Raw genomic sequence first — 18057 nt, forward strand, 5'->3', positions numbered from 1 at the left:
ACAAAATCTAAAAAAAGTCTCAAGCTTCTATCTTCAAAAATACCAAAGTTGGTATTTCTACCAAAAACCATTTCCGATCGTACAGTTATATGTCAGCTATAAGATATAGTCAACCGATCGTTATGAAATTTGGTAGATCGGATTAACTGACCAAAAATAGAATGTGTACCAAGTGCCAGCTTTCTATCATCAAAAACACGAAAGTTGGGTCATTTCCGATCGTTCAGTTATATGGCAGCTATAGGATATAGTCGGCCGATCCTTATGAAACTTGGTCAAAAATGTTTTATGTATTATTATGCCAAAAAAAGCTCTCACCTAAAATTTGAACTCTCTAACTTTAAAAACACCAAAGTTATACCATTTCCGATCAATCAGTTATATGGCAGCTATAGGATATAGTCGACCGATCCGGGCCGTTCCGACTTATATACTGCGTGCAAAGAAAAGAAGGGTGTGTGCAAAGTTTCAAGACGATAGCTTTAAAACTGAGAGACTAGTTTGCGTAGAAACAGACAGACGGACAGACAGACGGACAGACAGACGGACAGACGGACAGACGGACATGCTCATATCAACTCAGGAGGTGATCCTGATCAAGAATATATATACTTTATAGGGTCCGAGATGTCTCCTTCACTGCGTTGCACACTTTTGGACAAAATTATAATACCCTCTGCAAGGGTATAAAAAACAATAGCTCCCTTTTTTGTCCGCCCACTTGGGCACTCGACTGAAAAATTGCATTTGCATTTGCTAAATAATTTACCACATCTGTTGCCCCACAATTGCTGCCTCGGGGCAGCTGCAAATTGAAGACAAATGGACCCAACCCGACCCGACCCGAACTGGCAAAAGCATCTCATTTTCATATTGTTGTTTTTATGGCTTGGTCCGTTTTCTGGCCAACGGGTACTGACCGGGCCTGGTCAAAATTCATCTGAGAGTCCTGCGGGCGAATGTTTAAAACGCACACAAAACCGTTCAGCTAATGACCGAGCATCCATAGGGGGGACACGCGTTGACGTGATGTTAATTAATATTAAACTCATTTCCACATTTTGGCATTGAAATGCCAGAAGCAATCGGCGCCGGGATGAGCGCCTCCTCCCGATTCCGGTCGCGTTTCATTGAATGTGTGTAATTATTTCATGGTTCTGTGAGCCAAACTCCTATTTCCAGCTGCCCAAATTCGCTAAGCCCATTAGAAGCTGGACGGACCTGGGGTGGGAGTTGAAGGCGAGAGCGGGGGCGTGTCCCCTTCATATACGTGTCCTGGATTACTTAATGAGAAAGCCGTAAATTCGTGTGTGCGATTCGCATGTAGGCGTCACATAATTCAGACAAACTGTGTTTGCCATTTAAATTTAAGCGAGTTAAGTCCACTAGTGATCCCCGCCCGGTTCATTTCACACATTACGCATACGACCCGGTGTACACACTGTCCTTACATTGTGTCCCTAATTACAATTGATGCCGATTGCCATGCAGATCACGAACGAATCCGAAAACTAATTAAAATGTTTATCAACTTTGTAATTGTCGCACCTTGAATGTGAGAGTACGTGATTTTTGGGAGGCGTGGGATGATAAATAAATTAATTCTTACGGTTTAATCATAAATATTTAGCTATAAAATCTAGTTGGGCTGGGAGAAAACGAATTCTAATACCTTGAATTTATGAATGTACAGATAAAGTTACCAATTTGGAATATTTTTGGTCAAAAGGTTTTTCTTTTCTTTTATAAATTTTTGTAATAGTCTGACATACACAACCAATACCCTGTAAATCATATAAAACCACCACAAAACTGACACAATTATCAAATTCAATGTCCGTTGTTTTTATTCTTTGACATCCATCAGCAAACTAAACAGTTCCATGGGCGATTTTTGACACTTTTGGGCGTAGGCCGCCTCACAGTCGCCTCCCCGTTTGCCGTAATGCTCCGATGTGTGGTACTCCCGATCCGAACTGTGGCCCAGTTCGTCCACCGACTTGGAGGGCGACAGAACGATATCCAGCAGTTCACCCAACAGGCCACTTTCATGCGTCAGTGGCAGGGCAGCATGTTCGCAGATCAGTCGGAGAAGGCAGCTCCTTCCGGGCAGGCCCATGTTCTGGATGATCATCTCAATGCCGCGGTAAATAACCCACCTGTAGAGTGTACCGTAGGTGGACTCCGTCCGAGCAGTGATTGCTTGAGGTTTGAGGTAGACCCTGGTGATTTCCGTGGAGTTGGTGGGCAGGAAGTATTCCGCTTTCAGGACATATCCCGAGGTGACCGACTCAAAGTGCAGATTCTCCACAGGAATACCAATGCCGCCGATGAACTGGACACGCGTGGGACTCGTGGGTGGAAAAATTAGCGATCTGCTGAACCTTTTCAGATGGCTTTCAGAAGAGCAAACACCAATCCAGGTTAGAGTATAGAAACCCAGGAACAAGATCCACCTTAGATTCATTTCAGAGATGCGTTCGCTTGGAGATCTTTTAGAGAACTGAACGCATTTTCGCACCTCACTCGGCTCACTCACTTTCTTCGGGCGGCTTTACTTTCTGTTGAGTGTTTACTTTTTGGCCAAGTATGCTTTAAGAATCGAATCTAGTTCAATTAGCACTCTGGTGGCAAGTCAGCACTGTTCCAGTTAAACCAATTTCACTAACGACCATGAAAGATAATCTGTTGAGTGAATTAAAAGCCACTAAAGAGTGTGTTTAAAGTTGGAAATCAGATCAAACGAATTGATTCATGCCTTTGGTGGCTCTGCAAATATTTACTGCATTCATACAGAAGTCTTCGAAGGGCAAACATTTTACGGAGCGGCGTAATCCAACTACTGTAGTCTAAGCACAACATATATCCACATATCCACACACACATAAATGGCTAAGTAAAGTGCACAAGTGCATGAACCGAAGGAGGACGGATCAAAGGAATGCGTACATGAAGAAATGGCATGAAATGTGTGAGCTACGGCATTAAGACAGTAAGCAGCTCGGCAGGAGGCTATAGGATACTGGCTGGAGGCTATATGGGGGCGAATGATTGGGTCTTCAGCTGGAATGCGAAGCGGAAGTTATGCCCTCAACGACTTGAGTAACTTAAGTGAATTGCTGTTGCTGTTGCATCGGGAACTGTGCAGCAGCGGAAAATGCGGAAAGCGGGTAAGCGGGTAAGCGGGATGAGCTGCAAACTCCTCCCAGGCGCTTAGTCAGAAACTTTTTGCAAGGGTACAGTCTATCCGGGACGTCTCTCCGGGATGTGCATCCCCTCGAGCTGCGACACTGACCCGGACAGGAAACGGAGAACGGAGAAAGAAATGCTACGGTTGAAGATTAGAGACCTGCGAGAATGAGCTCGAAAAGTGCGAGGAGGCAGCACCCTTGACAGAGACAGAAGAGCAAAAGCATAAAAATGACAGAAGTCAGAGGGAAAACCAGTTGATTTTCCAATGCCTGGACCAGTTCTTTCCCGTCTAGACGAGAGGCATTTTAAGCTATTTATTAAATGAGTGATTCCATTTCGCTGGCGTCTTGTTACAGGAAAGAAATAAACTTGTACTTGTTCTTATTGCCTTATGGGTCTAGGTAATATTGAATCGAACTGAAATGAACCAACCCATCTCTTTACCTGGCCATTTCTTCCAGTGCCTTTCTGCGTCCAACTGCAATAAACTAGAATTAAACCTCAATGAGGGTATCTCTTTAAAATCTGCCCCAGAATCGACAACTTTTTGCGGCCATAGCCTCCATTTTCGCATTTCGCCACAAGCGGAGCACCGCGATGGCAATAAAAAAAGTTGGGCAATGCGGTAAGCAACTTGCAACCTGAAGGCAGAACAAGAACCACAACCTGGAGGCCACCAAACTTTCACCTGCATTCGCTTCCCGCCCTAGAAATGCACTTTATGCGCCTCGTTGCCCGTTTTATGTTCTGCAAACTGAACTTGCAAATTTGCGGGCAAAAACAGTCAATAATTGCTGGTTGAAATGGTTGAAATGATGGCCCTGGGCGTAGAACTATCGATTCCAGATGCAAACCAAATCAATTATGTTGACAAGTTAAGAAACCGTTTAGAGGGAAAAGCATCCCCCGAGGGTCCAGAAGGCGTTCTAAATGCGACAACGTTTAGGAGTCGGGCTCACGTGTCGTATGCGTAATGAGCGCCGTAAACAGAAATGCATTCATCATTCAGTGTGTGTGTTGGAGAGTGTTCATGTGTGTGTAGGGGTGTGGGTAAGTGAGTGGGTGTTAGTGCCGTGTGAGTGTCGTCGTCACATCTTGACCTCGCCGAGCCTCGAAATTACCTCGTTAGGGCTCCAGGATGCCGTAAATCCTTTCGCAACTGAGGAGAGAAGAACTCAGCGTCTGGCAAATGAATGTGTCTTACTTATGCTTATTTAGTTTGTGCTCCACATGGGCTTCGACGGTGACGGGTGCGAGGGTGGTGCGAGTAATGAGTTAAATTATTATGCAAACGACGGCTCCATGTCTTGAGCTGGAAATGTGTGCTCCACATAAACAGAACACTCGAAATGTGTGCCGGGGACAAACAGTGAGAAGCCAGAAACTGGGAGATGGAAGGTAAAGGAAAGAAGCCGCTTTTGGGGAGGCCTGGTGCCACAAATGCAGATTAGATTCGGGCATCTCCACTTAATGCAAGTGGCATCATTTGGAGCTCAGCTCCACCTCAATTCTCCACCCCCTTTTAGCCATATTATTTATGGACTTTGCACACAATAATTGGCCAGCTTTCCGCTTCACAGAACACTGGCCAGCAATGGGACAATTTTGAATTGGCATTGGCATCGGAAATCGGAATGGTTTGAGTTGGAAACGGGACTCTGAATGGAAATGGAAATGCTAGTGGAGCTTTAGTGGAGTTCCTGGTTCGTTGACTCTAAAACATTCGAATGTTTTAGCTTTGCCAGAAAAAACGCCATCATCATCAACGTGGGACAGGTGTATCTGGCAATCTACAATCACTGATTGTCCCTCTTTCAATAAAAAATCAAAGAGAAACTACAAACAGGTGACATGATTTGGGTAAGCAGCATTTGAAATATATTTACCCAATTAAAAGTGACATATTTCAAATCAAAAGGAACTATTTCTAAGGGCCGAAATATTACTCACAAATTTGTCAAACTGAAAGTGACAGTTTGGGGAAAATCAGGAAGGACTTCTCAAAGAAATAAATTCGTGAATTAAAGGTGATAAAGGAAAAGCCCCTTGCTGCTTAAATTACTAAATAAGGCCTTTGATATAAATCCTTTGTACCTCCATGTGCCTTGATCTTAAGCCATAGAGCTCTCAAAGCAGAATCAATTTACAAACCAAATATTTGGGCCATAACAACGCCCTTAACTGGTCTAATTATGCATGGTCACCGACATGCGGGTCACTTGCCGAAATTCAATGTAAAGCTTGATGGGTCACAAAGGTGTCCACGTGTCCGAATGCGACTCCGTGTAGGTGTCCTTTCAGAAGTGGGGGATGTATGTGTGGAATGTATGCAAATGGCTTGAAAAACAGCAAACATTCTAATCTGCAACGTGTGTGTGTGTTTATTGTTGCCTTTGGCTTGTATTTTGCCAATGCTGTCATGCGAACCTAATAACCCAGCCAACAAAAAAGGTACAAAGATAAACCTCTGCCAAAAACAGTCTGACTAAATGGGCTGTTGTTTTGGCAACAAGGTTTCAAATAAAGGCTTAAATTTTAACTAAGCTAAGTGTTTGGTCAATTTATAAAATATATACAAAAGCTATATAAATTCTGAAAGTAAACTCTTAGCTTTAGAAACTAAGCCAAGACTTAGTGTTGAAAATAATTCAATTTTATAGAGACATAATATCCAATCAAATCAATGTCCATGAAATACAAACAAAGGCAAAGAATAGGACCCCAGGGCACTGCTCTCTTCCAAAGTCCAAGAGTGTGAAAAGTTTTGTGTGGAAAAGTTTCCTTTATTTAGTTAAAGACCCTGGGCCGTGACTTTAAATTAAATCAAAATAAAAGACCCCTGGCACAGGACATGCTGGCATCTGTATTCAAATATTTAATCCACCAGGACAGACTGCATCCACAATAAACCCACTCAGCCTGGAAAGTGTGGGGGCTCACCCACATAAAGAACATCTGCGTCCAGCGTGGAGAATTTCATGACACAGAAAGTGAAAAACAGGCGACCGACAGGGCGAGGAGTGGGTTGGTCCTGTTCTAGCCTTTCCGTGTTTAATTGAGTTTGAAATAGGTGCCAGCCCGCCAGCCTCCAGTCTGGCGGCCTCTCTGGCTTCCCAGTTGGTGAGCCTTGAAATTGGCTTAGTTTCGAGATCCCTCTCTGAAAAGCCCCATGATTCTGATACTTGTGTTGACTGCATTCTCGAATCCGAACTCTTTAATGTTTCCGATTTGATTCCAATTTTGATTTAACTGCTCAGAGAAATTTGTGGCGGCATAAACCCTGACGAGCTACTTCAAAATTGGTTGGCATCCGTCGGTTGCCCCAGAATTTACTTTCGAATATCAAATTTTCAGCCTTAATCGACCTAAATCCTCTCCCATATGCCCGCCTCTCGTGCCATTCCATTTTATGTTTGCCCACAATCCTTTTTGCCCAATTCATTTATTTCAATTGTTGCCGGAGCTTCCGTTTGCCTCTGTTGCCATTGCCACAAAGGCCGTAGTCAACTATACGCCGTAATAAGCACTTTTTATGCCGGGCGCATTGTGCGCGCGGAGTTTTTATTGTTTCCGGAGGCGCTTAAATCGGCATTGGGGAGACAGTGGGCCTAATTCCTAGATTTTTAAAGAAAAATAAAATCAAATATTAATTGGCTACATTCTATTTATGAAAGAAAGATAGATTATTATTGAAAAATATATAAAAATTGTACATATATAAAAAAAATTATATTAATATGTTATTCAAATTGAAGAAATGACTTTATTTTATTTTCCTAGTAAACAGAATTTCTCAATTTCCAATAGGTCCATTATTAATAGAACTAGTCCCAAGGGAAACTCTACAAGTACTTCAATAAAAGTCCTCAGAAGCCCCCAGAATTTATTTTATTGCCCCACCGTACCATTTCACCCTTTTTCAAGGAGGCGTGATTTGGGGTGGCCGTGTTTGCCGACTTTGAAGCCCGGTTAGAAGTTTTGCCTACATTCGTTTCGTTTTATAATCCGAAACGAATAAAACAAAACGAAGTTTGCAACTTTTAGCCGTCTTTCCGACTTTCTGCTTTCAGCCCTTGAATGACATCGTTGTCTGCTGACTTATTTTTATGTCCCTAGAGCCGAGCGATTGACGCCTCCTAGCCAGGCCCAGAAGAGGCTGAAAAGGCAGTCAGGTGGCGGCCCAAAAATTTACTTACCAAGTACTTATTTGCCTATTTCAGAAGCCATTTGTATAAACGGCAACAGGAGGCGGCAACAGGGCCGGAATCTGAGTCCCCAAAGAGCGTAATAAAATAAGCCTCGGCTGGCAGCTGCATAAACAAATACCTGATAAAGATGGCCCGAAAAGGCAATCCACAGAGGCCCGGGGGCAAGGTCCAGTCTTTGGTCCAATATATTTGCATAAAATGTTGCAACATTAGCCGGTGCCTGTATTACACATTGGGACAATCAACGGAATCCACTTCCGCGGGCTCTGGTATTTTTTATTAAATTTTATTATTATGTTTTGCATAATTTTCCGTTCTCCCTTTTTTTTTTGGCCAGAAATTAGGAGGCCATTACAGCTCTGGGATCTTGGCCCAGTGCCTTTGAACTGAGCTAAGAGCCAAAACAATTTTTTGGCATTCATTTTAAGCTTGTCCCGATTTAAATTTTTTGCGAAAATTCAGTTAACACTTTTGGCGTTGGAGACTTTATTTGTTGGCCAACCGAATGATATTTACCGCACCCTGGGGAGTTTTGAGAATCGGACGGGAAAATAGCCGGGAAAGTTTACAGAACCAGAGAGGGAAGGAGCTACGTGGACCACAAAAAAACCGAATGCGACAATTAATTTTAGTGAATTATGACCGCAGAGTGGAAAATGGTGCTAATGTGACGGCCTTTGCCAATTTGCTGTTTGCGTTTGCCATTTGCTGTTAGCCATTTGCTGTTAGCCATTTGCTGCTTTTGGCCAGAACTGAAAAACACGAACAGCTGTCAGGAGGCATTGGGGTCGTGCTGGGGGGCAACTTTTCCGGGGGACATTCCGGGGGAACGCCGACCGCAGACCGAAAAAAGACAGCGCCGGAGTTTTTGGATCGGGGCCGGATCCCTGGCGTGTCGTTGGCAATATGACAGTCAGAAACCGAACAAGGGCTCGAACACGTTGCGTATACGCGATTCGCGAATCTCTATTCACGATTCACGCTATTCACGATTTGTGACTCTGCGACGCAGGGCTTGGAAACTGTCAGAGCCGTGCCAATCTGGGCTTACAGTCACTCGCCTTGATCCAAGTCGCCATAATTTATGGCCAAACATTTCAGCACTGTGGCTCGAGCCATTGTTCGATGTGCAGGATGTGCGAGGATGAGACTTGGATAACAGAAAATAACAGAAAAACTCGGCACGAGTGGCAGGAGAGCTCGTGGCAAAAACGCAACAAAATGGCAACCGGAAAAAAGGGGGAAAAACACGCGGAAATCGCTGGCTCAGCCCGCTCAAAATACTCGTAAAGTACAATGAACTAAGCTATGGTACATTCCCACAAAATAATAATGGAAAACTATTTGATATTAATTTAAAGATATAATATGAGAAATCCTAAATGCGAGGAACTTAGTATCTCTTACTTAAAACTTTGGGTTAAAAATAACTTGGGTTAAAAAAACCATTTTTAAAACTTTTTCTATTAAAATATAAATTTTTGTAATCTTGAATACATCTCTTAGCTAAAATTCTCAAAAACTTCTTAGAAACCTGTTTTTTCCCAGTGCCATTAAGGATATTGTGGTGAGCCAAAGTGGTGCGTGGCTGTGAATGTGGGTGAAGTGGAGTGGCGTGGACTTCAGTCGTCTGCAAGTGTCCTGGCCAAAAGCGAAAAGGCGTTTGTTTTATGTTTTTGCTGCACTCGGCATCGTTAATCCGCTCCAGAAACCCACCTCCCTATCATAGAATCCCACAAAGAAAAATTCCTTTGTACTTTGTTCAGTTAAAATCCACATATAGAAGCTCTAAAAACGTTCTATATGAGCTTTTATTTTATGATAATTCGATTATTGTTAAAAACCGATCAGTTTGCTAATTTGATATTTTTCGTGAGGCAGTAATCTTGCAGGTCCTTGTAGCTGTGAAATGTGAAAGCATGGGACGATCCGCGGACGGAACGGCCATCTGTTGACCCGTCGCGTTCCTGTGGCACGTGGAGGACTTTCGAACCATGATGGAAGGTTTCGCTCATCTTCTGACCCTTGCAAATGGTGTACTCCGCGGTGTCAAAGATTTTGCGGCGCATATAGAAGCTCAGAATTGGCTCATCAAAAGTATAGGGGTCATTAAGGGAATCAGACGAGGAGTCCGTTGACACCAAATTCGATGTGCTCAAATCTTCTTTATGCGCCTCCAGCCGTGCCTTTAAGGACTCCGCGTTCAGGGCTTTGTGCTTTTTCGGGTAGGGAGTGGCCGTCTGTGTGGTCTTCATTAACCCATAATCGCGATCCGCGAGAAGGGGCTGTCTCTCCTCCAGATTGTCCTTGTCGAAATGTGCATGGAAATAGGTCTTCGGCTTCCTCTTAATCTTCATCTTCAATCTGGCTTGATTTTTTCTATTCCGTTTGTCTTTTACCTCTTCTTCAGGAAGTTTACTCATCCTCAACCGTGTATCCTTGTTTATACCCGTTTATAGGGATGGTGTCCTAATGTTAGTTTTTGTATCGTGTTCATATGTTGTATTTCCAAATGTTTATCGTAGTTAGAGTGCGGTTTCATCGATTTACAATTAAGTCTTGGCCCCCTCGGTAGAAATTTTACAAAATAAAAATTCAAATTATCCTTTTTTTTCTCAAAAATATAAATAAAAGGACTTACTAAATTGTACCACTTCTTCATTATCCTTTCAATTTTGCATTGTAATATTAACAAAACCAAAAAATTTCCATAAAAATACAACAATAAACAAATACTAAAGTATATAAGCACCAGAGTATGGACCAAGTTACTCTAATTACGTTGAAGTAAAGGCCAAAATGGGTCACAAAAAGCTGACAATCTTGGAAACTATAAACAAATCGGGCACCAGAAACTTTCCGCCACCCCAGTTGATGGCGCCCGCAGTTAGAAACTTTTCCATTCAATTCACTTTATTTTCTTTTCGCCATTCGCGTTTGCATTTTGATGCGGAGACCTCTCCGGGCCCGCTCCTTGATCTCCCAGGACAGCACTACCTTGGCCCGTACTTTGGTGGCCTCGTTTCGCAGTGAACTTTTCCCGGCTCGGGCAAGAAAAAAACATGGTAGACCGTCGACCAGAGCAGTCCTTACAGCTAATGGTGTTTATTGCATTTACTCCTGACTGCCGCTTTAAATCGGCGACACTGTGGGCGGTGGTTTTTTCTTCTTTTCTTGTCCTGTTGCCAGAGGCAGAACAAGGAACAAGAGCAACACCTGCAGCTACGCAAATATCCTGCAGGCGGCAGAGCAAACAACGCGCAAGGACATTCAGCCGCCCGGACGGACGGAATGGTAGATTGGAGTATAGACCGCCCCCAAAGTGGTCGTGTGGATGAAAGTGCAAAGTAAATGCCCAACATAAAGTCTCTGAATGGGGCAATCTGCGTAGGATGGGGCAGTGGCAGGTGGGCGTGGCAGGTAACCACACAACTGCGGGTGCAGCCAAAAGCGCAACCCACCGCCTGGCCAAGCTGTTGTGGCGGAGATTCGGCTGCAGCAAGCAAAGTTTGATTAAATCACATGACAGGCACCCAGGAGAAAGGCAGCCAGGGTATCCGACTCGGCTCCTTGGGATAGAGCTTCAAGTGGCCTGGCACAAGTACACTGGAAAAATCGGACTAAATTGGATAAAAATTTTTAGTTTTCATAAAAATCTGAATAAAACTGCCATAATATTCTGTTTGGTTTGATATACCCAAAACTTTATTTAATAATTTAGATGATTATGTTGCATTTTTTCGAGTGCCGTTCCACCCAGCCATGAGCCGAAGAGCCAATCCGGGCAAGTAAATAAATTCATTAAACGTTTAGAACTTGCCAGGTGGGTCCAGAGTCCGTAGTCCAGAGTCCAGAGTCCCAACCGGATGGCTTTTGTGCTGGGTAAAATATTCAGTTACCCGAATCAAGTGGATTACCTTTCATTCAGCGTGTCCCAGGTTGGTGCCCGCGGTCTTAGTGCTCTTGCTCGGGGTGGATTTGACGCTCGAAGGGCATTCGTAGCATACCTTGTGCATATGGATTGCATGAATCGAAGGATTATCTAGGAATGCGATGGCCACGACTTGGCATTTTGCAACTACACAGATAAACGGGAATTTTGACGTCCATATTGGCTTGCGGGTTATGTTTTTTATCGATTCGAACGGAATTCAGTTCTTGCGGGAAGATCGGAATCGGATCGGCCACATGGTTCCGCTCCCGACACAGCTCAGCGTGTGTGTTCCAATCACTGGTAATTTTGTGGGGCCTGAAGCAGGAGATGAAGATGAAACAGTGCTGGTTGTCACCAGAGAGGCTTAATAAACAACAACACAAATTGAATGTACGGATGTGGTATAAGGGGTTGATGGGATGGAAGATTACGTAGACGGATACGACGGACAAATTATACGATCAACATCCAGTGAATTACTCGTTGCTAGAGACTTGGCTGTCCACCAGTTCCCAGCGCTCCTTCTCTGGCTCCGTCTCAGTGTGAGTGGCCACGGCCTCCTCTCGAGGGGCACGGCACCTGTTGCATTTGGTCCTGTACCAGAAATTCACGTTGAAACAGAATGGGCACGGCCAGTCATTCTTTTGCGGCCTCCAACGGCGGCCTCCGTTCTCGTTTCCGTTTCCCGTTGATGAGCGAGTTCCTCCAGATGAGAGTCCTCCTGAGCCGCCATCACTTCCCATACCGCCACGAGCTATTTCTGTTCCGACTGAGGCCAACTCTGCCCCGGCCGAGGCCGTCTGCTTGCTGGCCTCACATCGGTTGCAGCTGGAGCGCCACACAAAGTTGCTGTTGCGGCAGATGAGGCACACCCAGTTGTCACTGGCTGGCTTCCACCGCTGCTGCCGCTGGCGTCGCTGCTGGTCAAGGGGGTTGAGCTCGCGCGGATAGCTAAACCGGACACTGCCCTTCCGGGTGGACAGGTAGGCAGGCAGGACCGTCAGCTGCTGGCCCATGAACTTGCTTCCGTTTAGACAGGCGATGGCTGCCTGGGCCGAGTAGGGACTCACATAGGTAATGGTGGCCTCGCCCTTGGAGCGGCCGGTCAACTTGTTCTTGTAGACGAAGATCTTCGGCTTGCTAGTGGACTGGTCCATCTTGATCAGTCCCAGTTTGCCGAAGAAGGCGATTATGTCGTTCTTAGTTACGTTCAAGCGCATGCCCAGCACAAACACCGTGTCCGGCTGGATGATATACTGCTCCTGGCCCACGTTCATGAAAGCGCAGGGCCGCGGCAGCGGTAGCTGTGGCAGGAACTCGTCCGTGGTGCGCGGATAAACAGAGGTGAACTGCATGTCCTGGTCCTGGTCGTCGCCCACCTCGTCTATCTCTGTTTGATCGCGATTCACCTGAGCGCTTCCGTCAAGCTGTATCGTGTCCCGATCTTCCATGTCCTGTCCATACCCTTGTAACGAAACACTGGCAAGAGCCGCCGCCATCCCCGCCGGATCCTCATCCTCCTCCTCCTCATCACTCTCGTCGGTGAGTGTTTTGAAGAGGCCCGCCTGGATGCCTGAATCGTTATTGGTCGCATCCAAGCAAGAGGACGAGGTGCTTGTCGTCGTGAACGACATGGGCGATTGGGGTTCTCCGCTCCGCGGCTCTTCGGTGTCGTCGTTTTCGCTGCCAGCTCCGGAGCCACTGTCAGTTCCCGTGACATTGCCGCCACAGAAACCACCATCGTCCTGGCCCAACAACAGCGAGCCACTGGCATCCCCACCGCCGTCCTCGAAGCGGTACAGATCTCCGAACAGAGGTCGAGTCTGACCAAAAACTGGGCTGCTAGTACTCACCGGCTGCACGTTGAGAGCGCCGGGCACCAGGGTTGGTGCGGTACTGACCATATAGCCGGTATGGTAGATCTGGTGCTGGTGAGGACCCTGTTGCGGTAACTGGATCTGCTGTGGCTGCCCCATTTCGGCGTAATTCTGGACATAAAATGGATTGGCATACACCACGCTGACTGTCGTGAGGTCCATCGCAGATAAAAAAAAATTGTGTAAAACTCCGATTTATGGGGCTTTTACTGCTGATCAAACACGAACCGATTCCTTTGAATTATAAAAAATACTGAAATCTTTGATGACATCCAAGAGACTACGAATAAAAAAAGGGACTGAGTGTAAGCTGTATCATTTTCTAGAAATGGTAGTAGTACGCCTACTTTGTTCAGAATATTTTTTTGTTGTTGAACTTATACAAGCGTGTTGGTAAACTTTTTACATTTTTGTGGCCGAAGTTCAGCTGATACCTTTTCAAGCTTTGGCCACACTGATTTATACATCGCGCTTTTTTATAGTTGGCTTGGCTTTGTAGGAGAAAAGTGTTTCATTTACTACTTTGTGTGCAAAAAATAACAAAATTAATTTGAAATGGAATTGGTAAGGCTAAAGATAAATCCATTACTGTTTATTGACATACTTTTGGATACAGGATGGCATCTTTTTGTTACATTTGGTGGTCTATTCCAACGTAAATAAATCATTAACAGTTATTAAATTGATCAAAAGTATCAAAAAATTCGCCGAAAATTAAAAAAAAACTTCCATACCCGTATCAGAACTGATTAAAAAATTTCGATAAATAAAAATGCCACGTGACATACGGCTTTGGGAACGTGGCATATGGCTTTGGGAATTTATTTTTGGCGCAAATTGGCGCAATAAATAAATAAAAAAAATTAAAATCCATAAAACAAACATCAGATATACAGAAAAACAAAAATATAAATAAAAAGAACTCTCTGGTTCATCTATTAGAATTTATCGATCTCATAATGGATAGTCGCGCTGAAAATAAAATTGCAATTCTATCCACTTTTGTGGTTGAAATGACCCAATTTTCAAATCAGTCCAGAGACTACAAGAACTATGCAAATTTTAACGACTTTCACCTCCATTATTCCTGCAATTTTGCAACGCTTTGATTACTTTGCACTTTTCTACGCCCTCGACTGAAAATTGATTCATAATTTTTCGCATTTTCGCTTTAATAAGCAAAGTTTTGATTACATATTCAGAAATTGGATTGGCAGATACCCTGCATTACCTTGGGCGATGTCCCTTGGTTAAAGATTCTTCTGGAAAGGTCTACTAAATCATGGCGTTTTATCATGGCAGCCATTGGGTCAAAAGATTCCAATCAAGCTGGTCGGCACTCATCAAGCCAATTAGCTGCCAATTACGGCACTAATGACCGACCACATTAACCCCACAAAGGCCCCCAAACTGATGGAGTCAAGAATAATGCGCCGTAGCCGGGACATGGACACTGCAGACGTGTTTATTAATATCCCGGACGGCGGCCTGGGGACGGGTCCAAGGAGTCCAAGATAAACGGGACCGCCCCGATTGTCGCCACGCCATTTTCACCCGCCATTCGCTTTTATGACCGCCTCTTTACGAGCCACGCCCGTTGACCTTATCGCCAGTGTCCCGGGTCTCATGTCCGTTGTCCGTTGCGTTCCTTATCCTGGACGGAAGCCCGGCTTCATTAGGGTCCCTCGTCGGAGTGTCAATTTCTTTTGCAGGACAGCGTCTGCTCATTAGGTCAGCGTCTGCTCGGCTTTATTTTTCCTCCAACTTCGGGGTATAAGTTTTACTTTAAACCGACGTTAACTTTTCGAACCCGCCCCCTAGTAGTCAAAGTAGACGAGAAAAATGCAGCTGCAGGGTTTTGGGCCAAGGAAACCACCAACATGAAATTAAAAATCAACTGTCTTGAAGGGAAAACAACAAAATGGAAACAATTTCAGGGTGGAAAAGTTCTCCCGCCGCGCCATAGAACTTTGCGAGCTCATAAAAATCGAGACAGCGAAAATTGTCTCGCAGGATAATTGCACAAAAGTTTTGACTTTGAAGCTCGCGAGTAATTGAAAAGACAAAAGCATAGCAGCGGAATTGGCCCGGAATGGCTGCTACAGTTGGATACCGAATTTTGGATTGTGCGGAGTGTGGGGCAAGTAGCATCCTGGCAGGAGCATCCCGGGTTGATTCATCAGCATCTCTCAATGCACACATTGCAGCTTTTATGTGTTCTTTCGCCCGGGTTTGAGGCGGAGAAACAGCTAATGAATTGGATGTCTGCCAAGGCAAACACGCAGCAATCTACCTGTACAAACTGGCACGAGTCGGCAATGGAATCCGAATCGGAAGATGGATATTGAGTATCCGTATCCATCCCTTATTGCGAACCACCCAACCGAAAGTTCAATTAATAGAGCGGCACGAGCTGCGAACAAAATCAATATTCATAAAATGTAATCTCCGATTAATTGAGATAAATTGCGTACAGTCATTATTAGTCGAAGTGTGGCAGGATTATCGGCTGCGTTTTCTCCTTTAAACTTTAAGGTTACTCTAAACTTTATGGTCACTCTAAAAAAAAGCGCATTGCCACTCAAACGTCACCTGCAATTGTACTCCAGCCCTGGAAGAACGAAAAATTATTGGATTTGTCATTTTCGTTTGAAAAAAAGTGAAAAACTTGAAATGGATTCGCTATCTTATAGTTACTTAATACCTACGGTGAATAAAACTTTAAATGAACAACCCAAGCAACCTGAGGTAAGCTTTTCTTGAATCAAACACCAGAAAAACTAAAAAAATGTTCAAACTTTAGGATAATGAGTTGTCTGACTCCGATTCTTTCATAAGTTTGGGATCGGATGGTCCTGTTTTTTATGCACCTTTTTCCCTCGAAGTAGACGATCAAACAGTGGTAAGTATTTTTTCACATTAAGCCCAGAAAAAGATGGATTGCATTGAATCCCACTTTCCTCCTCTAAATAGACCAGTCTCAGTAAATCAATTTTTGATTCCCTTGACGAAGATTCTGATTTCGAAGTAAAGGATTATATAGAAAAAATGTCAAACCAGGTAAGCGTTTCTGAAATATCAAGCATCTTTAACGAAAAAATAAAAAAAATTCTTTAGGAATATGCTGAGTCATCGAAATCACACGTGGAAGTAAAGCATGATCCACAAAAGAACCATGGCCTAGCTGCTGGAGCCCTGGGGGATGTTCCTCGAAAACCTAAGCGAAGGGTAAATACTTCTTAACTTAAACACCAAAAATATTGTAAAGAATCAAATTTTGTAGGGCCGCCCCCCACTTTCCCCCAAGACAAAACTAAGGAGGATGATGGAAAAAAATAGGATTGGAATGAACAAAATGGGAAAACCTAGGGTGAGCACATTTTAATTTAAACACCATTCTTTAAATAATAAAGAATCTTTTAGGGACGCCCACCAATAACCGACTCCATTAAGGCTTTGCGGTTCCATAACTCTAGCGGAGAGCGACGCCGGGTAATGTTATGGCACATATTCCTTTAAATGTAAAGTCCACAGTGAAAATGATATTTTTAGGGACGTCCCATGAAGCCAAACAATCTGAGGATCCTCCAATCTATGAGTCGTAATTCATAAAAAAAATGAATTTTTGTTTTTGACCATTTTATTGACCTGTATCTTTGAATTTCAGGAGGAAACTTTGACTTTCTGGGGCCAGTGACTCAAAATAATGGATTTAGCAGGGACCTGATCCTAAAGGAGATTATTTGTGCATTCAAAAAAAATGAGAAATTGCATTTTCTGGTCAAGTTCAAGAGATGTGCGGAACTTGAAGTGGTAACCAATGATGAAATGAAAAAGTGGGCACCAGGTGCCCTTATTCAGTATTACAACACCCATTTGGACACGAATACTGCCATATTGGATTCCGACTCGGATTGATTTCGCGAGTAATCCCATATTTGTATACTCCTACACTTGTTTTTTCATATTTTTTAGTCTTATGCAACTGCCACTGAAACACGAATGCCACACCAACACACAACCCGTGCCCGCCGAGAAGACAAGCAATAAAATGTGTACGTGTCTAAATTTTAATATTGTATACGGCGGAGGATGTTTGTGTTTCACATCCACATGCCACATGCATTCATTCCCCAGCATTTGTTTGCCAGACCCTGTTTATTTGACTTGCTACTTATTTATTACGGAGCATAATGAAATTTCACGTAATCCTCATTAAAGCCGGAACAAAGGCGGCACCACGACGTGGCTTGTGTCGGATGTGGCAGGAATGTTGTGCGAGTTATTTCGAGTTGGTCCGGGCCAAACAACTTAAGGATTCATAGCTCTGGCACAGACTCTGTACATTAAGGTGGTTCTGGTTACTTATACTACATATATCCTTAAAGGATATCGATACAAATTGTACAATTATACTTAACAATGATTTATTATTCCTAATTATTACAAAATTATATCTGAATCTATGATAGAAACAAATTATACACATTTTTTAGATTAAGATTTCTTCTATACTATACTTTGTACCTATACCTTAATAAAAAATTGTATAACAAAATAAATTAAAGTACTTTTTTTTAATATCTGACTTAACAAGGACCACTCTAGAGTACACATTGTCCCTGTCTACATTCAAATCTCAGTCATGACTCAATTTCTGGCAAAAATACATCGGAATCATTCCGTATATGGAAAGATGGAGGAATGAAAAGACGGAGACCGGTGAGCTCGCCACCACAGATTATCGACTTTTGAAGGGAGCCAGTCCACAGACACAAAAGGGAGCCAGTCAGCCAGAAGACTCTATCGCCCACACGTCCAATACAAATAAATCAGACGAAGCATG

General features: G+C 43.7%; 4 protein-coding genes and 1 long non-coding RNA gene across 6 annotated transcripts; 1 reads left to right on the forward strand and 4 right to left on the reverse strand.

Moving 5' to 3' along the window:
• Window positions 1-1813: 1813 nt before the first annotated feature.
• On the reverse strand, window positions 1814-2490 carry LOC108119754 (uncharacterized). Its single transcript, XM_017233091.3, has one exon. It carries the CDS (start codon window positions 2465-2467, stop codon window positions 1847-1849), a length of 621 nt encoding a protein of 206 aa, XP_017088580.1. The 5' UTR covers window positions 2468-2490; the 3' UTR covers window positions 1814-1846.
• A 6757-nt stretch (window positions 2491-9247) lies between these two features.
• Window positions 9248-9757, reverse strand: I-t (inhibitor-t). Its single transcript, XM_017233023.2, has one exon. It carries the CDS (start codon window positions 9755-9757, stop codon window positions 9248-9250), a length of 510 nt encoding a protein of 169 aa, XP_017088512.2.
• A 1320-nt stretch (window positions 9758-11077) lies between these two features.
• LOC108119725 (uncharacterized) lies at window positions 11078-13517 on the reverse strand. Its single transcript, XM_017233030.3, has one exon. It carries the CDS (start codon window positions 13371-13373, stop codon window positions 11811-11813), a length of 1563 nt encoding a protein of 520 aa, XP_017088519.2. The 5' UTR covers window positions 13374-13517; the 3' UTR covers window positions 11078-11810.
• A 1006-nt stretch (window positions 13518-14523) lies between these two features.
• LOC138926660 (uncharacterized) lies at window positions 14524-16043 on the reverse strand. The gene is made up of 3 exons (XR_011443268.1): window positions 15920-16043; window positions 15686-15822; window positions 14524-15624 (listed from the first exon to the last, which is right to left on the reverse strand). It is a non-coding gene; the product is annotated as an uncharacterized lncRNA (long non-coding RNA).
• On the forward strand, window positions 15773-17279 carry LOC108119733 (uncharacterized). Of its 2 annotated transcripts, XM_070281572.1 has the most exons (8): window positions 15779-15959; window positions 16015-16113; window positions 16185-16271; window positions 16329-16439; window positions 16495-16581; window positions 16635-16703; window positions 16764-16812; window positions 16879-17279. In XM_070281572.1, exons 1-8 carry the CDS (start codon window positions 15885-15887, stop codon window positions 17127-17129), a joined length of 828 nt encoding a protein of 275 aa, XP_070137673.1. In that variant the 5' UTR covers window positions 15779-15884; the 3' UTR covers window positions 17130-17279. The 2 variants fall into 2 exon arrangements, with proteins under 2 accessions (XP_043067656.2, XP_070137673.1); XM_043211721.2 differs by lacking the exon at window positions 16764-16812 and having other exon boundaries at window positions 15773-15959; window positions 16879-17044.
• Window positions 17280-18057: the final 778 nt, after the last annotated feature.

The sequence above is a fragment of the Drosophila bipectinata genome, chromosome 3R (genome assembly GCF_030179905.1).
Source record: "Drosophila bipectinata strain 14024-0381.07 chromosome 3R, DbipHiC1v2, whole genome shotgun sequence".
NCBI classification, from domain to species: Eukaryota; Metazoa; Arthropoda; class Insecta; order Diptera; family Drosophilidae; genus Drosophila; species Drosophila bipectinata.

Excerpts from the sequence above, each read along its gene's own strand:
- LOC108119733 (XM_070281572.1), top strand. The coding sequence starts at position 15,885 with ATGGATTCGCTATCTTATAGTTACTTAATACCTACGGTGAATAAAACT. Across the intron at positions 16,114-16,184 it reads AAGTAGACGATCAAACAGTG|ACCAGTCTCAGTAAATCAAT; the intron begins GTAAGTATTTTT and ends TCCTCTAAATAG. Across the intron at positions 16,582-16,634 it reads ACAAAATGGGAAAACCTAGG|GGACGCCCACCAATAACCGA; the intron begins GTGAGCACATTT and ends AGAATCTTTTAG.
- LOC108119754 (XM_017233091.3), bottom strand. The coding sequence starts at position 2,467 with ATGAATCTAAGGTGGATCTTGTTCCTGGGTTTCTATACTCTAACCTGG.
- LOC108119725 (XM_017233030.3), bottom strand. The coding sequence starts at position 13,373 with ATGGACCTCACGACAGTCAGCGTGGTGTATGCCAATCCATTTTATGTC.
- I-t (XM_017233023.2), bottom strand. The coding sequence starts at position 9,757 with ATGAAGATTAAGAGGAAGCCGAAGACCTATTTCCATGCACATTTCGAC.